General features: G+C 43.8%; 1 protein-coding gene across 11 annotated transcripts in view; it reads left to right on the plus strand.

Annotated features, from left to right (window-relative positions):
* The window catches only part of LOC137423431 (SUN domain-containing protein 1), a 90,337-nt gene that overhangs the window by 43,276 nt on the left and 19,840 nt on the right, over positions 1–27,221 (plus strand). For 9 of the 11 annotated variants that reach the window (XM_078774205.1, XM_078774203.1, XM_078774208.1 and 6 more), the window contains 8 exons: positions 7,598–7,668; positions 12,763–12,856; positions 12,974–13,035; positions 13,129–13,229; positions 15,365–15,571; positions 15,793–15,836; positions 15,927–16,014; positions 19,548–19,775. In XM_078774205.1, coding sequence (XP_078630331.1) covers positions 12,792–12,856; positions 12,974–13,035; positions 13,129–13,229; positions 15,365–15,571; positions 15,793–15,836; positions 15,927–16,014; positions 19,548–19,775 — 795 coding nt within the window. In that variant the 5' untranslated portion in view covers positions 7,598–7,668; positions 12,763–12,791. Of the gene's footprint in view, positions 1–5,686; positions 6,820–7,597; positions 7,669–12,762; positions 12,857–12,973; positions 13,036–13,128; positions 13,230–15,364; positions 15,572–15,792; positions 15,837–15,926; positions 16,015–19,547; positions 19,776–27,221 lie in introns of those variants that run through there. The other 2 variants (XM_078774211.1, XM_078774210.1) reach the window with 2 other exon arrangements.

Below are 27,221 nucleotides of genomic sequence, written 5' to 3' on the forward strand. Positions count from 1 at the left end.
TATGTCCCGCTGCTCCATTGCACCCTGCCTAACAGACTCACGCCCACAGCTAACCGAATTGCAGAATGGTCTTCAAACTACACACTGACGGTGGGGAGCATTATTTACAGTGACGCTATTTTATTTACAAAACGCAACCCAGGACCTGTGATTGTTCTTTCTGGGGGGGAGACAGTCTGCTCTCTGCATCGACGCACCATGAAAGCACCCAAAACGCACCAACACACCCTCAAGCACCAATCGGTGCACAGTCATCACTGTCCATCAAAATAAAACCAACAACCCCTAACCCTGCAGGTGGTCTCTTGCTCTTCAGCTCCCTCTGCTGGCTATTTGCTTTCTTCCAGATGTTGTCATTTTCTCTCATTTTCTTACTGGCGGCCTATTTGAGCATAAAATGAAATGCACCCAACGTGTCCATTTTTATTTATTTTATTTATGGCCCACAGGGCCGACTAGTGTGGTTCACCTGTGGGGCATCGGTGCCCTGTGGCCAAGGTCCGCCAGCAATATTTTCGGGCCTTCATGGCCGGTTCCAGCAGAGGGCCATGCCGCAACCCATGGGGTCCATAAGTGGTGCTCGGCCACAGTGGTGTGGTCCATAATGTGGTGCATCGATGCAGACAGCTGGTTCTGGGAGTTCCGGGCGCACAATGGTGGACTCACGCACGCTCCCCTCGGCGCCCAGTGGCGCTCAGGTCCTCATGTGGGAGACAAAAGGGGGGACAAGACAGATGAGCGAGGGGTAAGGTCTCAAGGGTACACATCAATAAGGCAATGCAAGGCGAAGTGCGTACGGAGAGCGACAGTGAGAAAGCTCGTCCCCACCGTACGTCACCCCCCCCACCTACACTACCCTTGCCCTTACCCCATATTTACAAAAATTTACACATTACAAATCCGTCGCTACCGTCACATCTTCCCCCTATACCAAATTCGTTCCCACAATCCCTCTATCCAAAATTTGCCATCACCCAATTCATCATCAATCCTCATAAGGAGGAAGAGATGGAACATCAAGCACAATGTCACACCCACGTCATGATGTGTCTCACAATCCAAAACATTTGCATCAAAAATAATTAAAAACAACCATGGCATGGTGTGGAGTACCATCGTTACCTCAGGTGAGTGGATGTAGATGGTGCGAGGAGATTTTCATCCGAACTATCCTCTAAATGACATTAACACACTTTACACTACCCGGGGTCTTTCCCTGCCAATCCATTGGCCATCTTACACTATGGGTTCTAAAAACCAATTCCCATTGACCAAACTGTGGTGCTTCTCAATTTGGGGTCTCACTCCCCCGATTCAACTCCCGGTGCCCTTGCACAATTTCAGGACTGGGCCGTGTAGCTCTCCCAGCAGGTCTACCCACCTGCACACCTCCACCACTGCAGTTGCCACCCGAGCTTACCTAGCTCCTCACCCCTAACCTATCTACTGGGGAAGGCCCCTCCTGGCTCTGTCACCCCTCGGTGCCCTCTGGCACTGGGCTACCCGGGTCCATCCTCCAGATCCTCGGGCCCCCATCCACAACAACTACCGGCTCCCAGAGCCCACCTGCGGCCTCACCTGGCCGACATCCTCACAGTGGTGGAATGCCCAAACCAACTACACACACTAACAGGCTACACGACCAGCCATTTCCACAACACTAATGCACCCATCCAAATACCATTCTTTCACCCGCACCACAGATGCCAATATCCAACCACAATTTACCTATACCCTCTACCTAACACTTACACTACCCGCCCCGGGTATTCGTGATGGGGGTCCACTCTTCCCCCATTCACACCTTCGCACCATCCACTCCACTCCATAGTTTCCACCATACTCACTCCACGACCATCCATTCCAATACTCCAGATATTCCACACTACCATTTATTCCACACAACCATTCTCCATACACCTGTTCTTCATACCTGTTGTTGCACACCTGTGCAATCATACCTGGTGCCACCTGCACCCTCCTTCCTTCCTGGACCATTCGGTCAATACAACACTCATCACTATCACTATCACTCTCACTCATACACTGCTCCATCCACCTGTTCAGTTGTACACCTGTGCAATCACACTTGTTCCTTACACACTTTTCACAATACACTTCCAATTCTCAAACACACGGCATCATCTCATCTAACTACTCCCCTCTGAAACTTGCGCTTCCCCGTCGCCCCTTACATTATTGCGCTCCCTCGTCATTATCATCCAAACTAATCTACCTGCGTCCCCACTACAGGTATCCTTGTCACTAACTAATCTTAACGTTACCTAAGGTCATCTTCTAGGTCCCTACACATTATCCAAACCCTCCCGGGCTAGTTTTCACTGCCATAAACCCCATAACTAGTGCTCATTTGCCCCCGCTGTGAGGGATGACAGAGTTGCCATCCCACCACATCGGGCATCTCCCACTACCAATTTGGCTCGTCCAAATTCCAACCAATCAAAAATTTTCCAATTACTGCCAATTCTATTCACTTTTCTAAATTTCGGATCAAAACCACTATCACTATTATCATCATCACAGTCCGCTATATCCTAGCCTCGGTGCGTCATGACATCATTAAACTCGGCTTTAATGAATTCGGGTGGTTTGGTCGCCTGCAGGTTGAATCCGTCCGGCTTTCGGTTCAAGGGAGGTGGTTTGGTCGGGCCGAGATTCCACGCACCATCTCGGCGCGCGCGGTACCTTGCGGTCCCGGGCCCGATGACTGAGGCTCGCCCAATCGGAACCCCGCCCCCGCCAGGGGGCGCCGTTCCGCTTCCTCCCACTCGCCCTTGAACCGGACCGGTCGCCTCGCCCGACAAGGCCCGGACTCGACCGTGCAGGGCGGGGCCAAGCCCGAATCGGCAACGACGCTTCGAAGAGAAGCGACGCAGCATCGATCCGCGCCGGGCCTCGCATCCAACAAAGCACACCGCGCCCCGAGTGCTCGCATCGGCTATCCGTCGCTCTAACCGCTAACCCGGTTACCGTCGATGCTTCACCTGCATGCTCACACGCATACGCTTCCCCTTTCACCCTCACCGAGCTCGGTGCGTCAACGCCGTCCGTACATTCCACCAACGCACTCCCTGTTACACACCACACCTCTCGTGCACACTCGCTGTTCGCACACTCGCCGTTCGCACACTCCCTTAACACACCTCGCGCACCGTCTTGCGCACTCTCCCTCGGTACGTACTCCGTACCACTCACCATGGGCGTGCACTCTTGCATCCACCCACTAACGTGCTCAGATGGGCTCTCCCACACTCGCGCTACCACCAACTCAGGTGTGCTTCCTCGCACACGTTCCACCACCACCTTACTCTCCGTGTCACACTCACCCTCGCACGTACACTTTTTTTTCACACGCGTGCTATTTCCACTCACACCGGACCCTTCACCAACGCCCGGATGCTTCCTCGATCCCAAGCGCGCGAAAATTCTTTTGTCGCCAAACATCCTCTTACAAAATCTCCCCGCACAATACACAGCACGACTCACCTGGGGGATTCCCTTCTCCATGCGCACCTGCAAATCTTCATTTGGGTTATTAAGTACAGCATCGTGATGTGAGCAGGGACTTTGCACATTTTCCATTTCTCCCTGCAATTCCCGGGCTACCTCCGTCATCTCTTCAATTTTAATTCCCAGCACTGCTTTTTCTTTATTCACCTCGACGACCGTTGGCTTTAATAAAATTCCCTCTACCTCATCGGTCGCCGGCTTTTCCAAACCCCGTGTCGCGATTTCTACCCCCGTCATTTTACCCGCGCTTTCCTCCACTTCGCTCAACCAGCGCTTCTCGACCCACGTTACCTCGTCCTGCACCCTTGGGACCTTTTCGCCCAACTTGCGGTCTCTGTCCCTCTGCTCCCTTTCCTCCCTATCGGCCCTCATTCCGTTCGTTATTGCCCCCATTTGGCCCTCCAATTCGTTCGTTATTGCTTCAATTTTATTACTCAATTTCTTCCCCTCTATTCTCAGCATCTCGGTGAATTGCACCATGAAGTCCCCCACATCAAAGCCCGCTGCTACGGTCACGGGCGCGGCAAAATTTGGTGCCGCTGTAACCACGTGCGCGAGAGCGCCATTTTGTGCACCTGATACCTCCTCAACCACATTGCCAATGTTCTCCTCCTCTCTTTCATCCACATACATTTCCCCGAGGTCCTGGGTCGATTCTACCCCGTCTATCTCTCCCACCGACATCCCGTCGCCTTGACCAGCCATGGCGCGATTTCAAAATTCGGGTTTTTTAAAAAAACAAAACCAATTTCGGTAGTTTGTAATTTTGAGCGCGTTAAGCGCTTCAGGTCCGAATCCGACACTTCTGACACCAATTGTTACGGTCCGCGGTTAAGGATGTTATGTTTGCCGAGCGGAGGCCCCGCGACCTAACAGTTTCCCCGATTCACCCGATTCACTTGAACGTTGGCCGTATCGCGCCACAGCTATTCAATGAGGGAAAAGACAAAGACGACGGATGTGAAGAAAAGGAATAAGAAGACGAAAAAAAGGTTGAAAATACTACTAAATTTATTTACTATTTACAGGGTCAAAATAACCAAGGAGAAGGAAAGATAAGAAAATAATTTACAGAAGCTTTTAGAGACACAGTGAAAATACTAGCTTATCTAACAGGCTTAACTTATTCCCAGGGACAAGACAAAAGACAGACTACGAACACACTTACACGGGGAATGATGATAGGAATGGCAGGTGGATGGCTGGGGGGAGAGGGAGGTCCAACGGGTCCGGCAGCACGATCGGCGCGTTGGGCAGCCGCCGTTCCTTCGCGGCCCTGCTCCAAACTGCCGTCCAGGCCCCACGCTGCTGTGGCTGCAGTTTCAGTGGCTCAAGCTGCTGTGGATGCAACCGCCACTCTTGTCATGGACCTCTCTTTGTCATGGACCTCTCTTTGTCATGGACCTCTCTTTGTCATGGACCTCTCTACGCAGCTTTGCTCTGACGACTCCCTCCTTATCACTCTTGCGCCCCGCGCTTTTATAACGCCTCCGGCGATTAAGCTGCCGGCCTTCAGGACACGCCCATCGGTGTGCTCACCTCGGCCATGGTTGGTCGCGCGACCCTCTGGCTCCGCCCTTGATGATGACGGGCGGGCACGCCTTTCTTCCCCGACCCAAGCACATGTTCAATGGCGGCTTTGGAGGGGATGTAATTGGCAAATTGAGGCTTGGCCATGACGAAAGGGGAAATGGAGGTTTTTGGGAATGGGAATGAAGGGAATCAATCTATTTCACTTGGTGCAATGGAGTGTCATTTTAATGGAAGACGAGGCCTTACCCTAAAACACATAATAAAGATATAAGCTACTGAACAAGGGTTTTATAGTGTCCTTCAATGGATGCTTTATGGAATTAACTACCGGAACGCCCTTTGACCTTTACACAACACTGGAGGCAGGAGGGGCCAGACTCAAGCAATAATAATAATACACACAATCAAAAAAATACAGTCCTCATATCCGCAACAATATGTCTGTGCAGTGTCTGTGTTGTATTGTCTTGTGTTGTGTTGACACTGAACTACTCCCTCAAACTTTTGTGAAATTGTACCAAACATCTGGTATGCACCTATCTCTCCTGTCGGTATGTCCTAAGGTTATTTTTTTTGAAAGAATTTCCGAAATTTTTTTTTTTCAACTTAAGGTATTCAACCTCAATTGTTTATAAGATGTAATATTACGTATATTACAAATACATTTGTGCATTATGATTGTTTGTATTATGATTGGTGTAAATCATGACAACACAGCAACTCAGGTACAGTCATTATCCTCAGCTAAAATAAGCACGTTCCTCAGTAACGACGCGTGGTGAGGCGAGCGTGGTGAGGCGAGCGCTGGCGAGGCAAGCCAAGCTAATATATTGTTGTGGATATGAGAATGTTTTTTTTTTTTATTGTTGTGTAATGAATTGTGGTAAAATGTCACCCTCCTTCCTGCATTTGTTGTTGTATAAAGGTCAAAGGGCGTTCCCGTAGTTAATTCCATAAAGCATACACGAAGGACACCATATATCTTTGTTGACAGTTATTTCCTTATTATGTGTATTAGGCTAAGGATTTGTCTTCCATTAATTTTAATACTCCATTGCACTGAATTACATAAGATAGATCCCCTTTCAATTCCCCTCAAAGCCTCCATTACCAACTGCATTCCCCTTTTTTGCATCCTTTGCCGACTGAATTGGGCGGTTTGCTGCAATTGCCGCCATTGAACATGTGCTCGGGTCGGAGAAGAAAGGCGTGTCCCCACCTCGTCATAGAGGGGAGGAGTGAGTCAGCCCCACTCAACCAACCAAGAACAAGGGGTTGGACTTGGAGAGGGTGTGGAGAGAAACATCGAGGAGGTTCGCGAAGGTTCAGGGGCGTGGCATATATAACCCGCAGAAGACGCCCCCACCTCAGACGAGTCCTGGAAAAGCACGCGACGTCCACACAGCGGCACGAGCAAACGATTGAGGCAGCAGATGAGTGAGGGAGCACAGATTGAGAAGTTCTGTGAAGGGAGGCGCATGAGCAAGGAACACCAGTGGGGAGGATTGTTCATTCTGTTTGGCGCGAACGTCCTGCGGGGAATGAGAATCGGCACGCCCTGCTCGCGATACCAACCAGCACTCTGAGAACAACCAGTGCGTGCACGCGAACATCGACGTGCCGCGGTCTTCGGATCTCCCTGTCGCCCGTTCTGTGAACCAGAGTGCGAGGAGTCGGAACTGTCACCTCCAGCCCTGCCGTTTGCACGAACCTGAACCTCCTCATCCCTCCAACGATTCCATCCTTCTTGTGTACGTGAGTTTGTTTTGTTTGTTCTGTCCCTGAGTTAATTAAGACTGCTATAGGTAAGCTAGGAATTTGCACTGTGTCCTTCTGGTCCGTCCCTCTTTCTATTTTATTTTATTATCTTTCCTCCTCCTTGGTTTCTTTGATTGTGTAAATAGTAATATATTATATTCGTATTTCCACCCTTTTGCTTTGGTGTTCTTCTTCTTCACATCCTTCGCTGTTGTCTTTTCCCCATTGAAAAGCTGTGGTGTGATTTTGGCCAACGTTGCAGGAATCGGGTTAGTCAGAGTCCCTGTTCGGGCGCGGCGGCCATCCGCTCGGCCAATCAACATCCTAGCCACGTCCGTAACAATATATATATATATATATATATATATATATATATATATATATATATATATATATATATATATATATAATATATATATATATATATATATATATGTATATATATATATATGTATGTATATATATATATATATATATATATATATATATATATATATATATAAAATGTGAGGTAGTTAAACTTTTCAATTTACCAATTAAGATAAATTGAAAATTACCCGTACATGCTAAATGCCCTCTCTTCTGAAGTTGAGTTGAACATCTGAAGATGAGGAGAAGTTGAGTTGAACTTCTGAAGTTGAACATGTATGTTTCGAGAATTATTATTTTAAAAAATTATATATGTATTTTTTAAATTTGGATTTTTGATGTTAAATTTGATTAATTACTTTTAAGACTTGGTTGTTTTTTTTTGGCACTCATTGGGATTGCGCAGGTGTTTCCATGAGCGTGTGCTCGTTCTGTGATGGTTATGCCGTCTTCCCATCAACATTTTGCATTCTGTCGGTGAGTGACCTCTGAACTGTCTTCGATCACACTTGCCCAGTGGTCCCTCAAATTCAAACCCTGTACAATTTATAAAACCATAATTCTTAAAATCCTAGATGCAGGCAATGATTTGGAACAATGTGCTTGTTTAAAGGGCATGTCATTTTGACTACTCATTTAAGTATCTCAATATAAATTTATTCAGATTCCGTCTTATTCAAAATTCGTTTTTATTTGTGTACATTTTTGTATGCATAGTTGAGGCTCGTGGAAGAGCTAGTAGTAGTAGATCCATTGATAAAACATAAAAGCAGTCAGGCACAATAAATTAAATATAAAATGACTTCCGACCCTGATTATGACGTGATGCTGATTATGACGTCATGTAGGGGAAGGTGGGGTTAGTTGGAACATTTTTCATGAAAACTCTTTATTGCATGACATGGTTTTGTTTTGAAAAACAAAATATAATCCACTACATATATATGCATATGTGCCAGACTTATAACTTATTCAGAAGTGCTAACATTCGCCAGTTACATGTGTATATCAAGCGTTCCAACTAATCCCGACCATGGGTTTAGTTGAAACATTATGTGGGGTAAGTTGGAACATTCATTGTTCTCTGGTTGTAGAGGCTTCACCTAAACTACAGTCATACAAATAGTAATCATTAGTGTGGTTGAAGTTTAGATTAAGTCTTAAACCATAGACTGATTAATTATTCTCAGATAAATATGTTGATTACAAATGGTTTTGACACAATTACTCTGGGTTGTAGGCAGCTCGATATCATATTTAGTTTCTTTAAAAAATGCAATGTTCCAACAAACCCCATGATCCAAGCTTCAAACTAACTCCACCTTTGAAGTTTACAAATAACCCCACCTTCCAAATTTACAACTAATTCCACCTTCCAAGTTTACAACTAATCCAAAAACCCAACCCAACTAATCCCACCCAACTAATGGGTTAACCCAACTAATCCAAAATCAAGACTCTCTTTTCACCTTCACTCCTTCATTCCTCTTTACTCCCGCCTCTGGAACAAACTCCCACTCCCTCTTCAATCCCACTCCTCCCTCCAGGTCTTTAAAACAGCTGTTCACCACCATCTCTTATCTTCCCCCATCCAAAACCTTGATCTCTTCTACCCCCGTTAATTCCCCCCAAATCCACTTTTTTGTTCTGAAATACCGACTTCTTTCTTTCCTGGAAGTTTTAGCAGAGTCCATGTGTTTTACCCTTTGGAATTACCCTTTGGAATTACCCTTTGGAATCGCCCTTTAGAATCGCCCTTTAGAATCGCCCTTTAGAATCGCCCTTTAGAATCGCCCTTTAGAATCGCCCTTTAGAATCACCCTTTAGAATCACCCTTTAGAATCACCCTTTAGAATCACCCTTTAGAATTACCCTTTAGAATTACCCTTTAGAATTACCCTTTAGAATTACCCTTTCGAATCACCCTTTAGAATCACCCTTTAGAATCACCCTTTCGAATTACCCTTTAGAATTACCCTTTAGAATTACCCTTTAGAATTCCCCTTTAGAATTCCCCTTTAGAATTCCCCTTTAGAATTCCCCTTTAGAATTCCCCTTTAGAATTCCCCTTTAGAATTCCCCTTTAGAATTCCCCTTTAGAATTCCCCTTTAGAATTACCCTTTAGAATTACCCTTTAGAATTACCCTTTAGAATTACCCTTTAGAATTACCCTTTAGAATTACCCTTTAGAATTACCCTTTAGAATTACCCTTTAGAATTACCCTTTAGAATTACCCTTTAGAATTACCCTTTAGAATTACCCTTTATAATTACCCTTTAGAATTACCCTTTAGAATTACCCTTTAGAATTACCCTTTAGAATTACCCTTTAGAATTACCCTTTAGAATCACCCTTTAGAATCACCCTTTAGAATCACCCTTTAGAATCACCCTTTAGAATCACCCTTTAGAATTACCCTTTAGAATTACCCTTTAGAATTACCCTTTAGAATTACCCTTTAGAATTACCCTTTAGAATTACCCTTTAGAATTACCCTTTAGAATTACCCTTTAGAATCACCCTTTAGAATTACCCTTTAGAATTAAACACCATGGATTAGAAAGGTTATTTTGCCTCATTTTTGACGGACAGGCGGATGGAAGGAAGGGCATAGGCAAATATTGGAGCGGCTTCACTGCTGTATCTTCACAAAAATCAAATAAATTCGTCCTTGTCACACACTGATCCTGTCCACCAAATTTTGTCCAAATTCGTCCATAACATTTTGATATCCTGCTGACAGACAGATAGGGGCGAAAATATAACCTCCGCCCACCTTCCATGGCAGATGTAATAAAATTAAATATTGCTATGAGTTTGAATTACGGATGTTTTATACAGACTTGGCATTTAATATGGAATATATATTTTTTCTTTACTTGGGTTTACTTTCTTAACGTATATCAATTATAAGTTAAAGTATATCAATCTGGTGAGTTTCTTTTACACTTTGGTGATTTATTTGTTAAAAGAACCATGTCACTGATTGTCTGTCGCAGCAAGAAGTCAACAACAGGATTATTAGTCAGGTTCACTATGTTTTTTCGTTCAAAGTCATGGTAGATTAGCAAACCTATACATTTTTGGAAACGTTATTACATGGAAAATCTGAAAATCAATGTTTACATTTGCCAATTCCGACCAATTCGATTCGACCAATTCGACCAATTCCATTCGACCAATTCGACCATTCGACCAATTCGATCGATTCGATTCGATTCATCGAATTCGATTCGATCGACCATTCGACCAATTCGATTTGCCAATCAATTTGACCGATCTTTGCTCGTGTGGAACGGACTGTGAAAACGATGTGGACTATATTGTCGGATACGACACACAGGACAGTGATGACGAACTCTAAATGGCATATTCTGTAATCGTGTATGTTTGATGCCATTGACTGCCTGTGTGTATTTTGTCATTGACTGCCTGTGTAGATGTGAAGTTATACTGACTGCATGTGTATATATGATTTTGCTGACTGCCTGTGTATGTTTGGTGATATGAATTATTGTGACACATTTTGATGTTATTAACTGCCTGTACAAAATGATAACATGTATTTGATTATGCAACTTATCGCGAATATAAAGACAGTATTTTGCAATTCAAAACCTTTGATTCGTGTCTTACCATTCCCCATAGCACTAATTTGATACTTTCAAATTCCTTGTCCTTGTCCCTGAAAATATAGGTTTAGTATATTTTTAAAAGTTTTTAAGGTAATTAGAGGCAGAAATAGAACAAAATATGTATTTTACAGTGGCCATTTTGAAAATCCAAAATGGCCGCCATACAGGTATCTCTCCAAATGTAAACATTGATTTTTAGTTTCCTTATGCTATAACCTTTCCAAAAATGTATAGGTTTGCTAATTAATCTACCATGATTTTGAACGAAATATAATTTATTGACATAGTGAACCTGACTATATATCACAGGTGGCGTGGCAAAATGTACGGACAGGTGCATTTGATGATTGGCTTCACAGTCGGGTATACAAGGGTTGTTACGTTCTGTATTAGTGGAAAACAACTGCTGCACGTCTCCAAAAGTTATTGCCGCTTCCTCTGGAGATGGTCCGTCAACTCGACAATGCTGTTTGTCATGGAGTGGTGGCTTTACGAAATTACGGCATGAAACAGCGTGCTATTGCTCGGCAGTATGGCATCACTCAAGGTCAGGTGTCAAAGATCCTGAAACGAAATGCTCAGAGGGGTGTCCCTACTCCAATACCGAGGCCAGGACGTCCCCGCAGAACCACAAGGAGGGATGATCGCTAGCTGCACCGGTTAGTCAGCAATGGCCGTACCAAGTCAGCTAATCAGCTTAGGGCTGAGTGGCAGCAACTGACAAATGTGCCTGTATCCAGAAGGCTAGTCAACCAACGACTGGTTCAAGCAGGCTATCGTGCCAGGCGTCCCCTGAGAAAGCCATGTCTGACCAGACAACACCGCCAGCGCCGATTGCAGTGGGCCAGAGAGCACCGTCAATGGCAGCCAGGACACTGGAATCACGTGATCTTCAGTGACGAGTCTAGATTTCTGGTCTATCGTCAAGATGGCCGTGTCCGAGTGCGCAGACAAGTGCATGAAGCCTACAACAAAGATTGTATAGTGCCAAGAGTCCAAGCTGGAGGTGGTGGGGTGACCGTTTGGGCTGCTTTTCATGCAGGGGGCAAAACTGACCTGGTTGTTCTGAATGGAAACCTGAACCAGTTCAAGTACAGGGCCATTCTGGAAGAAACATTGCTTCCATTTGCTCGTGCAGCCTTTCGAGGAAACTTTGTCTTCCAAGATGACAATGCCCGGCCTCATCGTGCTCGCATGATCCAACACTTTCTTGCCGACCGTGGTGTAGAGCATATGGAGTGGCCTGCCATGTCCCTGGATATGAATCCGATAGAGAACTTGTGGGCAGAATTAACGCATCAAATCGACCACTTGGACCAGCAGCCGATCTCTGTGCGTGAATTGCAGCAGGCTATTGACACTGCATGGCAAGCAATTCCTGTCCAAACCTTGGCAAATCTCGTGAACAGCATGCCTCAACGTGTACGTGCTCTCCTGAATGTTCGTGGGGGTTACACGAAGTACTGAACTGTAATTTTACTGTCCGTAATCCCAGTCGTAATTGAACTTTTGTTTTTGTTAAAAAATGTTTTGGCTAATGTGCAAAATAAAGAGATACTTCTGGAAAACGTACAGAAGTTTAACACAGTACTGTCCATGAATTGAGTTCGACATCAGTTTACATCACTTTCAAGGATCCATTTATTTGTTTCGAAATGTCAAATGTGGTTTTTGTTTCTTTTAAGGGTCACATTAACAAAATCTAGAATAATTTAAACATAATTCCAATGAACTTTTGGTTCTAAGACATCTTGAAAAGTAAGTTCACCCCCACAAAAAAAATATTCCATATTAAATGCCAAGTCTGTATTATGGACGTTGATTATCCCGCCCCCCACATTAATCAATGTTGTTTCTAATCCTTCTGGGGATGCATATGAGCATGAATGGTCTCGCACCTGTGAATGATCCTGTTAACACAGGCCCCCCGACAGGTGAGGGCATTTCCTTGGCGTTTTGGTTCATGGGAACGGGATGGTACCGCCTCGTCACGCTGCTCTCCCTCGTCAACATGTATGTTCTGTTCAGGTCAGCAATGCTGCTGTGAAGCAATTTATTACTAATTCATCACTTACTGTGCGTAAGTATTACCTGACTTGATACTGATATGTTCATTGAGGATATTTGCTTTCATTTGTTCTGTAGGAATCCGTGCAGAAGTTCAAAATACATCATCCTATTGGTTATCCTCATTGGTGTCTTCACAGGTAAGATGAATAATTTTTTAAAAATGTTTGCTGATGAATGTTTGCCCTCCAATTTTTTTTTCCTGGTTTTATCACTGTCTTTCATTTGTGCAGGTGTCTATTTATGTGCACATTCTGGCTCTTCCAGCAATGAATATGCTCATTGGCTGTCGAATGACATTGTGCAGCCCATCCCATTTGTTCCACCACCAACGGTGTGTATTTTACTGTTTGTAAATTCTGTCCATATAATTCAATGTTCCATCAAAGAATGTACGAGTACATAGATCTACTCATGCATATATAACTATACTACTCTACTTCTATTAGTACATTTGTCTCTGTATTTATATGGGTTTCTTTAAAAGAGGAGGCAATGGAAGGTAGAGAGATGAGTAAGCCAATCATGCCCTCGAGTTGCCGTGGTTGACAGTATCCCTTCCTAAGTACCCTAATGTGGTTAGCATATTAAATATTTAAAATTTGGTGTATCTCACAATTAGAATGAAATGCCAATTACCAATGCAACGTGTCTGAGGAAGACTGGCATGGGAATGTGCTCCGTCAGTTATCGTCCATAAATAACGCGGCCTGGCTTCCAGGATTGCACATCATTGCCTCACAAGGTGCGCCGTCACTCGCATGCTCGTTATGTCAGGTGTTCAATTCACTAGCATTATTTTTTATTTTTTGTATACAGAATCGAGGCTCGTGTAAGAGTTAACACATTGAACATGAAAGAATGCACAGACACATAAAACATGCAATGTAGGGAGAGAGAGACAAAAGGGGGAGAGAGAGGGAAGCACACAAGCACAACAGAAGAGAACAGGGACGCCGGTAGATCTGTGGAAGGGAGATGGCTGCGGGAGGAGGGAGGGGTGCAGATCCCATTGTGTCGTTCGCAAAGTTTCGGTGAGTTATCGCCGCCTTTCTGGAACAAATCGTCATCCTCTTCTTTGTTTTTTTTTGCATAATGTAGTAAAGACCAATTTTTTTTTTCTTTTTCTGAACATCCTTGGTATTTCTGGGTTTACAATTGACTGCAGAAAGCAGATGTGATGTTGCATTTCCATTTCGACCAATTGCCTACGTGATGACTTGACTGGCTCCACAGAAATCGATGGCAAATTCACCAGAGTTGTGCTTCCTGTTTAATGTTGTGCGTATTTGTTAATGTAAAGATTTGCTGCCAAATCTGATAACGAGTTATTCTCAATTTTAGAAATTCATCTTTTGTTTCACTTTAAAGTTTGAAAAATAGGGTGGCTGGGCAGAGAGTGCATAGCCATAGGTGGAGCAAGAAACTTTAACATCTTTGTTAGTTAAAAAATTTTAACTTTGCTTTTGGATTAAAAGAGAAGTAAAAAATTTTTAAACGCAATATGCAACCTGAATTGATAAACGCGAAGCCAGTGTGTCATGAGTGAAAATATTTAAAAGTAAGAATTTGTTTTCAAGAAGTGAACAGAACGATAAGTGTGAAGTTTGTGGTGTGGATTTATTTTCAATTATCCCTGAACAATCCACTTGTGTTGTTGTTAGTTATAATTTATCGTGAATGCGTACAAGCTTTGTTATTGCTCAAAATAGTTCTTCTTCAAATGGTTGGAGTTATTCGCCGTAAAGGATCGCAAGTTGCAGCCGTTTTCAGGCTTTATCCTTCATTGATGCAAAACCCATTGCCCTGATTAAGGGGCTACTCTTGACCTGGAGGTTACTGGTGATGATTTCTAAAGGCCAAAGTGTCAGAAGCTCGGGCCTTTTGAACCTTTATGGCAGATACCTCCAAACATTTTAATCGTGTGTGTGTTCTGACGTACCATACTCTGTTACAGTCATTACTGCCAAAGTCTTGACGTGTTGTCCTGGGTAGTTTGCCATTGCCTTCCCGTCAGTAGATAGTGCAGGAATTTGGAATTTATTCAGGGTGCTGGCGATAGCCCACCTACTCTTCGCGAACGACACCGTGCCATCTTTCGAATGCTGGCATATGGGACGCCCGTTTAACATCCATCCAAGGGACAGCACACACACATTGATGAATCACCCTGCCTGTGGAACACCGGGATTACGGTTTATATCTGGGTCGGGGATTGAGCCCAGGCTAGACAGCTTAGAGGCGAGTGTGCTCACCTCTAGGGTCTAGGCCTTGCTGTCAGCCCATATACATACATACATACATTATGTTGAAAGGATTCGATTATTTTCAATGTATTATTATGGTGGCAGAGCTTGGCCTCATAGCATATCTTTGCATGTATTCTTATTATTCTTGCGTTCTGACCCAAATTAGAGTTAAAAGGCTGCAGGACCACAACTCTAAAACTCCCAATACTTTTTCTTCTAGGCTTCTCCCAGTGATCCATCTAATGTGGATAAGTTGCAGAAGAGCATAGCGGATCTCCATCACGTCGTGACGCAGTATCGAGCTGAACAACTGCACAGGGAAAAAGAGGTGAAACATGAGCTTCAAAATAAGCTGGAGCAACTGCTGGGAGAGAGATTGACATCAAACGAGGAAGTGCATCGGCAAGAGGCTTGGGAGAGTCAGCAGGTGATGCTTGGCTGTCTCATGTCTGCACTATTTGCAGCGAACAAGGCATTCAGTGTTGTGTAACAGACTAAACGCTCTCCTCATGGTGCAATGATCACGTTTTAATCCATCGAGTGAACCATGACTTGTCTGGAATGACCTAATGGGTTTCGTCTTTGATAAGATGTGTTCTTCTGGTGTTGGAAACCTTTGGAGAAAAAAACTTGTTTGCTTGTTTTCAGAAAGTCTTGAAAGATGTGGAGTGCATTGTGAAGAAGGAAATGAGGTATTTCTAGTGATTTCTGAATAAAAAAGTTAAAATATTTCAAATTGTATGTATTCAAAATCCCTCATCATATCATCCTTTTTTCTGTAGTGCCTACAGAGATGAGCAGGAAGCTCAAATGCAAGCCAGGAATGACTTGGTTAATATTAAACAGGATCTTGGAAGTCTTCCTCTAAAGGTTTGTACGTTTGATTACACAAGTACACCTGCTCCCCATTGAAGCAGCAGGAAGGGTCATGTTGTTATCCTGTCTGGGGTTTGTAGATTACAGTAGATCTAGGCTCAGGTCTGTTAGCCTGTGGGGCACGCGATGAGTGATATTGTTACGGATTTTCCTCCGGTAGGGATCGCGAGGGAAGTTCTTTAATCTAGTTTCAGGCCGATAATCCTGATGCCGGCACCACAGATAACTTTGTGGCGCGACGGGTCACTTGATCCGCTCACTTTCCCATTGGACCCCACTGTATCACCCGGTTGAAGCCATTGGACATTGGAGGTGCGGCTGGTGGCGGGACGTGGCATCGTGCCTTGACGTGTCGCATGACATCCCTTCAGTAATTCCTCGACCTTGCTGTTGTAGCTGGGCTTTCTCAGTCCTGATAAGCGCTGCCTCGTTGCCTTTTTTGTCACTGCAGTTCAGCCCTTCTTGCCCTGTCTAGGTCGGTGTCTGTTCAATCATTTGGTGAATTCAGTCTTTCATGGGTGGAGTGACTTGATGTTTGTAGTGTGAAGTTGTGCAAAACGTGTTGTAAGTGTTTGGATGTGCTGTAGAGATTTTTAAATTTTTTTGTATGCAGAGTCAAGGCTCGTGTAAGAGCTAACACATTAAACACGAAAACATGCACAGACACATAGAACATACAATAAAGGGAGCGGAGGACAATAGGGGGAGAGAGAGGAAAGCATACAAGCACCACAACAACAGTAGAGAACAGGGACGTCGGTAGACCTGTGGAAGGGAGAGGGCTGGGGGGAGGGAGGGAGGGGTACACGGTATAAAACAAATAGACATTACTAGGAATTTCAGGAATGAAGTCGGAGATTGAAAGAGGTGGATTTGGGGTGTTTTAACAGGGGTAGAAAATATCAAGGTTTTGGATGGGGGAAGATAAGAGATGGTGGTGAACAGCTGTTTTGAAGACCTGGAGGGAGGAGAAGGATTGAAGAGAGTGTGGGAGTTTGTTCCAGAGGCGGGAGAAAAGAGGAATGAAAGAGTGAAGGTGAGCAGAGAGTCTTGATTTTGGCAGTTTCACCAGAAGAGGGTTGCTGGCAGATCCTGTGTGTCCTAAAGGAATATTTGGGGGACAGAGCACAGACAGAGCTGGGGGAGCTAGGCCGGATAGGAGTCGGTAGAAGACAGAAAGGCCACCAACCTGTCTGCGGTGAGCAATGTAGAGAGAGATTAGGAGAGAGGGATAGAGATTAAGAGAGATAGATAGATGGAAAATAATCACAATGGTGTTTGACTCTACTTCAAACACAATGCATTTTCACCTTCCCTACTGACCAAGTTGGGGGGGGTGGGGCTAGGGGGGACGGAAGGGGGGGGGGGGGGGTTTGAATTAGCTAGGCAATGTATTATGGAGATAACTATACTACAGTTGCTTTATATGTCTTGGTAGGTGCTTCCTTGGGGTCTCCAAAATTGGTCACAATATAATGCCTCAAGAACCTCAGGTTTCCTCCCTTTCAGTTTAGTGTTAAACAGCAGTGGCGACGATTTAGAAAGGTAATCGTGTGTTTGTGGTTTATAATATTTCTTAATTCCAGTTGGGGTGCCCCCCGATAAGCTATTTATACACTCTAACATGGCATTTGTCCAAGGAGGAAAAATCCCTTGGGGATGGGGGATTTTTATTTTATTTTTATTATTATTAGTAGGCTATTGGTATTGTTTTGTAATAATATAATATATTATCATTAATGTTGTTATTATTCTTGGTATTACAAGTGGCCTTGGAAAATGCCACAATAAGCTGTCTATACACCTTAACATGGATTTTCCCCAAGGCAGAAAGCCCCTTTGGGGAGGGGGGCTAATGAAGTTGCTACAACCTCCATTGTGTGACCCATAGTCCTGTCAAGTTTGGTTGAGATTGGATAAGTGAAGACCGAATGTATTGCGGTCAGGCAGGCAGACACCAAATTGCGTATTTTAGTATGATGGAAAAGCAGACCACGCTTGAATGAAATGATTTTTGCGTGTAAAAAGCAACAATTTTTTCGCTCACCTGGAACGTAGTTCCGGGGTTCTTATGTAATGGTGCGTTGTCCGTCTGTCAGTCCGTAAACACTTGCAACTTCTCCGAATCTCTTGATGGGATTGTGGCCAAACTTGGCCCAAATGATATTTCGTATGTTGCAACTCAAGTTTGTTCACGACATTAGAAACGTCAAGGTTTAAGGGGGTCTACCGGGGGTCAAAATGGATCCAGGTTTGACCCCCGAAATATGTATTTGCTTTCTTCTCCGAAACTACACACACAATTTCGATGAAACTTGACCGCAACCTTCATCACCCCGTCATCTTTCAAAGTTTGTTTATCGGGGTTCTATTTTTAAAAAATCGGGGTTCAAGGGGATGTACGGTGGTAGTGGTTGCCCCAAAGATAGGTATTTGTTTGTTGTTTAAAGTCTCATGATTACGTTAGTATCATTCTCCATACTGCCCTGTTTTCTAGCAACCATTGAAATTAGTTAAAAATACCGTGATACTGTTTAAAATACCTTTAATCGGTGTAGTATACTGCTTTATTCCGATGGGATTGTTTGCATGCTCCTCGATGAGCCTTCATTCACCAAAAAATGTGGAAAATAGCCTTTTTACGTGTTGCTTCTATAAATACAGTCCATTTTGCAATCAGTGCAACTCTTAATTTTGGCAACATTTACCTATTACGCATCAAAGAAGGGAGATTGAGGGGAATCTGTTGAGAAGAGAGAGGGAGGGACAATGTGGAAGAAAATTATTGGAATGACATTCGAAGAGGGAGAAAAAAAAGGCTGAAATAATAAGAGTAAAGTGAAGGAGAGAATGGGGTACCGTACTCGTATATATGGCATGAATGATTGAGAGAGAATTTTGCTGTTGTGTATGTAATATGTAGATGTCCTCTTATTACCTCCGCCAGGGTGGGCAGAGGTTATATTTTCACCCCTGTCTCTGTCTGTCTGTCCGTTTGTGAAAAGGATATCTCAAAATGTTATCTGGATACTCGAATTTTTAAGTGTTTCTTCACCATTGTGTGGCAGGGCTGAAACCGATATTATAGCCCTATATCTCATAAACTAATGGACGGATTCGGACGAAACCTGGTGGACAGGTTGGGTGTGAGAGAAGGACGAATCGATTCGATTTTGGTGACTATCTGAATACAGATGCGAGAATTTTTTTAATTTTTAAAAGTGATTCTTCACTATTGAGAGATGCAGCTAAAAATGATATTTCAAAAAGATGTGGACGGGTTGTGACAAATATAGGTGGATGAGTTGGTTAGGTGACTAGAACAAGGTGATTCGATTTTGGTTCAGGTTGTGATCCAGATCTGGCCTATCAGAGGGATACAAAACGTAAATTGTTCAGCCTCATGGTGGTATGTGTTCTAGTAAGTGCCGTTCTAGTCTTTGCACTGCATTTTAAGTTGCTAGTACAAGGTATTGTAAACCTCTTGCTTGGTGATATTTGTTTTGAAACATTTTCCCTTTTTGCAGGTGAAAGGTGTTGTGGCTGAGATGATGACACAGCTTACAAACAGTAAGGAGATAAGCTCCGAGATGGCTCCTTTTCACAAGTGGTTACTTCAACACTTTGTGCCACGGGATAGTCTGCCGTTGTTGATGCAACAACTGGAAAATGAAATTTCAGCAAACCTCAGAAAATTATTTGGCCATTTGAAAGATGGAGCCAAGAATGATTTTTGGTCTACTGTAACAAAAGAGGTATGTACTTAAGTGAGGAAGTTGGTTCATTTTGTTTGTTTTACCACAAATTAGGTAAAATGGTCAGTCTATATTCTTATTATAACCAAATACAGTGTATTTGCTGTAGTCAAATTTTTAATGTATGTCTTTGGTTCTTCGCATTAGTAGTAAGGGCATTTTATGAGATATTTCACAAATCTGTTAACTAAATTGTTACCAAAAAAATTCTTCACCAATATGTTTGTAAAGGTGTGTAATAACATGTGTTAAAATGTTGAAGTTCAACTCCCGTGGGAAACCCAGAAAAAAAGCTGTTGAATTCGGGTACCGAAAAATTATTTTCGAGAATTTTTATTTTTTTTAATCGGCCCTTAAGTAACTTATGAGGGGTCAAATAAGGGTTTTTCATGATTCTGAGTTGATTGTTAACATTTATATTTTCACTTTTACATTTACACACAAAGTAGCTTTTATTTCACATACATATATAATACTCAAGAGTTATTTCTCATTCACAATGTCAGAAGTTTCAACAGTCATTGTCTATGTCTTCTTCAGACTCAACAACATCATGACTGCAGTTTCTGCATGTAATGCCATTACAGACTCCACAGGCCGAGATGCACGTGACCCCATTCTTCTTGCAGCTGCATCGCCGGTTGCTGCAATCTCCATGACAATTACAGCTCGTGAACTGCAATAGCTCCTCAGGAGCCGTGGGGTCCAGTGTTGGAACTGGCTCATACCCATGCACACCTATTGTCCATCCATAGTCACTGGGGTTCAGAGACATGCTCTGTAGAAGGATCCAGTCCCGGGTCTGCAGGTAGGCACGGAGTGAATGTTGTGCAGCTGCACCCTCTGTTGGAGGTAGAGTCTCTGGTTTGATCACTCCTGCCGCTGCCCAGAGTGTGTCACCTGGAGTGAGGAGTGGCTGATCATGAGCCAGGGAGGAGGAAAGCTCAGCGAGGGGGAGAAACATGATCGCGTTCGTTCCTATCTGTTTCCTGTTCGTAAATGGAATAATCTTTACTTCAGTTCCTCTCAGGATCTTAGCTTTGTCGAGTGCCTTCAACTTCACCCGGGGGAAAGCTGCTGTTGTCTGTGGATCTGGCAAAGGTGGTGCCGGAGAGGTGACTTCGATCCAACCCATTGAGTGAAAGGGAGTGTTTCCGTGAATAGAGACAATGTTTAAATCTATATTGTCTCCAACAAACTGAGTGACTGCATTGTTTGTTTCCCCAACCTCCATAAAGACCACCTGATCATTACTTGACAATTCACTTTCACTGGCTGGCACTTTGGCTGTCATCACTGATTGATCCTCAAGCGCAGCATCAACCGCAACCTCATCATTGATCTGTTCATCGGTTTCCTCCACAATGGTGTCAAGAGTGCCAGAAGTATCTGGAACATCATCTCCACTCCTACTATTAAGGAAGCAGTATTTGTAGTTTTGTGTCTCCGTGTAAGACTCGGTGTATCCCAGCCGGTGGAACTTGTTGAGCATCCATTTTGACCCAAATCTATGATCAAGTTGTATGGCAAGCCCCATTTGGTGTGACAATACTCCAGACCGAGGTCGACAGGCCTTAATAAAATTCTGCCCCCAAACGGCAACTCTTTCGTCTGTCTTGACAATCGGTCTCAAGAACATCTGAAGGCTTGCAGGAACAAGTGTCAGCTGACTATCGATGTCAGTCATACTGTGTGTGGTGGGGTATGACTTTGGACCTAAATCAATCAAGGCAATATCATTGGATATGAACTTGAGTGCCGTCTTTATGATCTGAGTCTTCTCATCTCCATGGTCAAGATTAGCATGATGCTCTCGCAGAATATTGTCGGTGCCATCTTTGAGACAGGGTACATCTGCCCTTCTTTCCTGTGTTGTGAAATACAAGGTGTCTTCGTATTTCTCTAGAAGTTTTATCTTTAGCCAATGCTTTGAATAAGAAAGGCTCTTCTCTGGTGACTGATCAAACTCCTGCAGCTTTTCATGGACTTGGTCCATGTTCATTACCCCATGCTCTAATTCTGAGTCTAACCATTCGCAGAATTCAATAAAAACTGCCTCTCGCTCCTCATCAATACTCCTCTGTCCTCTCTTCCTTTTTCCTTCCTCATCAGTCTTGGACAAACTGTCACCTCTCGCAAACATAAGTTTGCATCGCAAATGGTAGTGTTTCTTCTGCTACCAAGTCGTTGATCCCTTCCAGGCGTCCAGTGACTTCAGTGCCCCAGTCATCCCCGCGACGCCGTGCTGTCTTCAGCAAGCTTGCCTTCAGTGTATCTGCAGTCAAATTATCTGGCACTCTGTATTTCTTTCTAGCTTGTGCTGGATTATTTTTGTAGAGCTGGGCTGGTTGGTTGCAAAGAATGCATACATCCTTATACAGGAGGTCAACTGACTGTGATCTTCTAGAACTGCAGCCAGTTGATGAACTGAACTCACAAGTAGTGCGTCTTCTCTTCAACTTTGATGACTCTTTCTCTGCCTTTGATGCTTGAGCTGACTTCTTGGTGGTTGCAACAAAGTTGTTGTACAGATCATTTTTACACTTCTGGTGGTACCTCAGTTTTCCTTCCTTTTGAGCCTCCTTCATACGTTCCACAACAGTAACATTTTCGACAGTTTCTGCTTGTTTCAATAAAGTTGAGTATCCCTTTGGAGTTGCCTGTATGAGCCTTTCAGCTGGTGTATCCGAGCGTGCACAGATGAAGCAATTGAGCACAGGTGGAGTAACGTCTTCATCCATATTGCTAGACTCCATGTCCTGCAAAGTAGAAAATGAGATATATTTAGAAATTATTTTTCCACAAAGGAGTGTCTGTGGTGAAATATAAATGTTAACAATCAACTCAGAATCATGAAAAACCCTTATTTGACCCCTCATAAGTTACTTTAGGGCAGTTACTTTAGGGCCCCGCTCCATTCCTCTTCCCTCAGATCGGCAGTCTGCTGCCTCCTCACTCTCTGAAGACCTGGACAAAATCACAGACTGGTCAAACAAGTGGAACATGTCTTTCAATCCTGACAAATCTCACACTCTTACTATGTCTCTCCGAAAAGATCGACTGGACAACCCTCCCATCTACTTTCTCAACAATCCTCTCCAAGAAGTTCTGTCGCTCAAGATTTTGGGTCTCACTATCTGCCATGATCTTTCTTGGGAAAACCACATTTCCAAGCTGGCCTCCAAAGCCAGTCGCCGACTGGGCATCCTCCGTCGTGCGAAGTCCTTCCTCGGCACACCTGAGCTCCTCACCACATACAAGGCTTTCATCCGCAGCTCAATGGAATACTGTTCTCCCCTATGGGCCGGTGCTCCTGCCTCACACCTAGCTCGGCTTCACGCTGTTGAAACCAAAGCTTTCAGAATTATTGGAATCTCCCGCGATGAAGCTATCTCTGAGGGCCTTTCACTCACTCACCGCAGGCAGGTAGGTGGTCTTTCTGTCTTCTACCGACTCCTCTCCGGCCTTGCACCCCCAGCTCTCTCTGTGCTCTGTCCCCCAAATATTCCTACAGGTCGCACAAGATCTGCCAGCAACCCTCTGATGGTTAAACTGCCGAAATCTCGGCTCTCCGCTCACCTTCACTCTTTCATTCCTCTTTTCTCCCGCCTCTGGAACAAACTCCCTCACTCCCTTCAATCCCACTCCTCCCTCCAGGTCTTTAAAACAGCTGTTCACCACCATCTCTTATCTTCCCCCATCCAAAACCTTGATCTTTTCTACCCCCGCTAATTCACCCCAGATCCACCTTGTTTGAAATTCCAACTTCTTTCCTGGAAGTCCTGGCAGTGTCCATATGTTTTATACCTCTCCCACTGCCCCCTTCCCACGCCCCCCCCCCCTCCCCCCAAAGCCCTCGCCCTCTCTCAGATCTCTCGATGTCTCCATGTCTCTCGGTCCCTGCTCTCAAATGTTGTGTTTGTGTCCTTCCCCCTCTCTCCCCATCTTGTCTACCGCTCCCTATGTTATATGTTTTATGTGTCGGTTTGTCTTTCTGTGTGATTAATGTTCGCTCTTTCACGAGCCTCGATATTGTATACAAAAAAAAAAAAAAAAAAAAAAAAAAAAAAAAAAAAAAAAAAAAAAAAAAAAAAAAAAAAAAAAAAAAAAAAAAAAAAAAAAAAAAAAAAAAAAAAAAAAAAAATTTAAAAAAAAAAAATTCTCGAAAATAATTTTTCGGTACCCGAATTCAACAGCTTTTTTTCTGGGTTTCCCACGGGAGTTGACCTTCAACATTTTAACACATGTTATTACACACTTTTACAAACATATTGGTGAAGAAATTTTTTGGTAACAATTTAGTTAACAGATTTTCATGTTTCCCTTACTATAGAGGAAGATTGAAAAAAGGCTCAGTCATTTTAAAAATTTTGTTTAACATCCCCTCTCCCCAAAACAATAAATGAAAAAGAAAGTAGGCCCTAACTGTCAGGGAATTTATTTTGATATATCTCGGAATTAGAGGAGAAAAACATCATTTAAGAATAAGAAAAAAGCTTTAATGCAGTAAAACAGAAAAAATCCTTCCCAAAAAATTCCCAAACAAAATTCCTGGATCTGGAATAATATCCTGAGCTTCACCAAAAACTAATCAATTCTTCCTATCCCAAGGGCAATCATCCCACCAACTTTCATCCAAATCCGTTCAGAACTTTTCCAGATATCTTGTTCACAAACACACAAACATACGAACACACACACGGACGAACATGATCGAATGCATTACTCCCTAGCGGGAGTAATAAACCTGAAAATCGTAGAGCCAGAACCAGAATTATGTATTTGGTCTGGGAAAAGCCCAATGCGAGGTTTCTTCTTCTTCAGCCTCACAACCCTGGGTGAATATGCGATCTTTTTTTAAAAAGTTGGAATTCTGCCAAATCTGTTTTATTCGTTTGTTAATATACCTCAGCCATTGACAAATCTGGAATTATAATTTTAATTGAGGTTCAAATTAATCCGGGACATTGTGTCAAACGATGCCTGCAAGTCTGTACATGTGATAAATAAAATTAATCGGCCACAGTCGAAGACTCTTCTAATTCATGCAATAACAACTTCTAGCTTCCAGACCGTACATCCAATCATCTTCAAATTTTGCACACTTGTTACTCTTCATGACTTCTCCTACAGTATGAAGTTTCATGTCGATCAATGAAGTGGTTCAAGGGATATAAATGTTTTTATTATTTGCGTTTAATTAACGATGTCTGCCAAACCACGTGACCTATCGCAAATTCCAAAAGGACATTTTAGTAGACTGATATGCTGAACAGATCTGTGAAGTTTCCTCGATTGGATCACAAATGAGGGAGGAGCTAGGTTTTAAAGGTTTGTGCTTAAAAACGTCATAACTCTGAAACCATGTGATGCATGACGTCATGCTCGCTCACTTTTTTGTTCGTCGTGGGTATGCGATTCTGCCTGCAAAGTTTGGCCTCGATCTGTTCAGGCGTTTTGGAGAAAATTGGATTTTAATGTTTTTCACTCAAAACAATATGGCGGCCGAACCACGTGACCTGTGACGTCATAATTACCATTAAAATATTCCACAGACCGAGTCCCTCCCATGGTGAAAATTTGCTCTCAATCGGTCCAATTATTGCAGAGAAAATGGTTTTTAAAGGAAAACAAAAAAAGTTCCTGGATCCGGAATAATATCCTGAGCTTCACCAAAAACTAATCAATTCTTCCTTATCCCAAGGGCAATCATACCACCAACTTTCATCCAAATCCGTTCAGAACTTTTCCAGATATCTTGTTCACAAACACGCACACACACACACGGACGGACACGATCGAATGCATTACTCCCTGGCGGGAGTAATGAGTAAAATACAACAACAACACACTAATCAATTGTAATGTAATGTAACACACAAATCATTACAAGTGTTGTAATGAGTAAAATGAAAGAGAAATACCTGATGAGGAGTAAAAGAAATACCTCTTCAGCAACCAATCTACCTAATTGACCTCAGCGCCCAGTCTATCCAAATAACCTCATTGTTCAAGCCATTTTTTTTAATTTTTTTTAATTTTTTTTGTATACAAGATCGAGGCTCGTGAAAGAGCTAACATTAATCACATAAAAAGACAAACCGACATACAAAACACAAAAAACAAGGGGAGCGGCAGACAAGATGGGGAGAGAGGGGGAAGGACACAAACACAACATTTGAGAGCAGGGACATCGGGAGGACTTGGGGGGAGGTGGGAGAGGAATAAAACATATGAACACTGCAAGGACTCTGGGGTGAATTACCGGGGGTAGAAAAGATCAAGGTTTTCGATGGGGGAAGATAAGAGATGGTGGTGAACAGCTGTTTTAAAGACCTGGAGGGAGGAGTGGGATGGAAGGGAGTGGGGGAGTTTGTTCCAGAGGCGGGAGAAAAGGGGAATGAAAGAGTGAAGGTGAGCAGAGAGCCTAGACTTTGGCAGTTTAACCATAAGAGGGTTGCAGGCAGATCTTGTGCGACCTGAAGGAATATTGGGGGGACAGAGCACAGAGAGAGCTGGGGGAGCAAGGCCGGAGAGGAGTCGGTAGAAGACAGAAAGACCACCAACCTGCCTGCGGTGAGTGAGTGAAAGGCCCTCGGAGTTGACTACATCGCAGGAGATTCCAATGATTCTGAAAGCTTTGGCCTCAACAGCGTGAAGCCGAGCAAGGTGTGAGGCAGGAGCACCAGCCCAGAGGGGGGAACAGTATTCCATTGAGCTGCGGATGAAAGCCTTGTATGTGGTGAGGAGCTCAGGTGTGCCAAGGAAGGACTTCGCACGACGGAGGATGCCCAGTCGGCGACTGGCTTTGGAGGCCAGCTTGGAAATGTGGTTTTCCCAAGAAAGATCATGGCAGATAGTGAGACCCAAAAGCTTGAGCGACAGAACTTCTTGGAGAGGATTGTTGAGAAAGTAGATGGGAGGGTTGTCCAGTCGGTCCTTTCGGAGAGACATTGTAAGTGTGTGAGATTTGTCAGGATTGAAAGACATGTTCCACTTGTTTTACCAGTCTGTGATTTTGTCCAGGTCTGCAGAGAGTGAGGAGGCTGCAGACTGCCGATCTGAGGGATGAGGAATGGAGCGGCAGATAGTGGAGTCATCAGCAAAGAGATAGAGAGGATTTTCCAGAGAGTCGGAGAGGTCATTGATGAAGACCAGAAATAGCACAGGGCCCAGAACACTACCTTGGGGAACTCCAGCCAGAACAGGAAGGGAAGATGAGAGAAATCCATTCAGGGCCACACGTTGCCTACGACCAGAGAGGAAATCCGCAAGCCATGAGTGGAGATTTCCCTGAATACCATAGGCGGTGAGATTGGTGAGCAGAGCTGGGTGCCAGACCGTATCGAAGGCACGTGATATGTCAAGTGAGACAGCTCTCATTTCCTGTTTGTCATTGAGGACCTCCATCCATTGTTGAGACAGCAGAAGCAACATGTCCAGAGT

The sequence above is a fragment of the Myxine glutinosa genome, chromosome 3 (genome assembly GCF_964187855.1).
Source record: "Myxine glutinosa chromosome 3, kmMyxGlut1.1, whole genome shotgun sequence".
NCBI classification, from domain to species: domain Eukaryota; kingdom Metazoa; phylum Chordata; class Myxini; order Myxiniformes; family Myxinidae; genus Myxine; species Myxine glutinosa.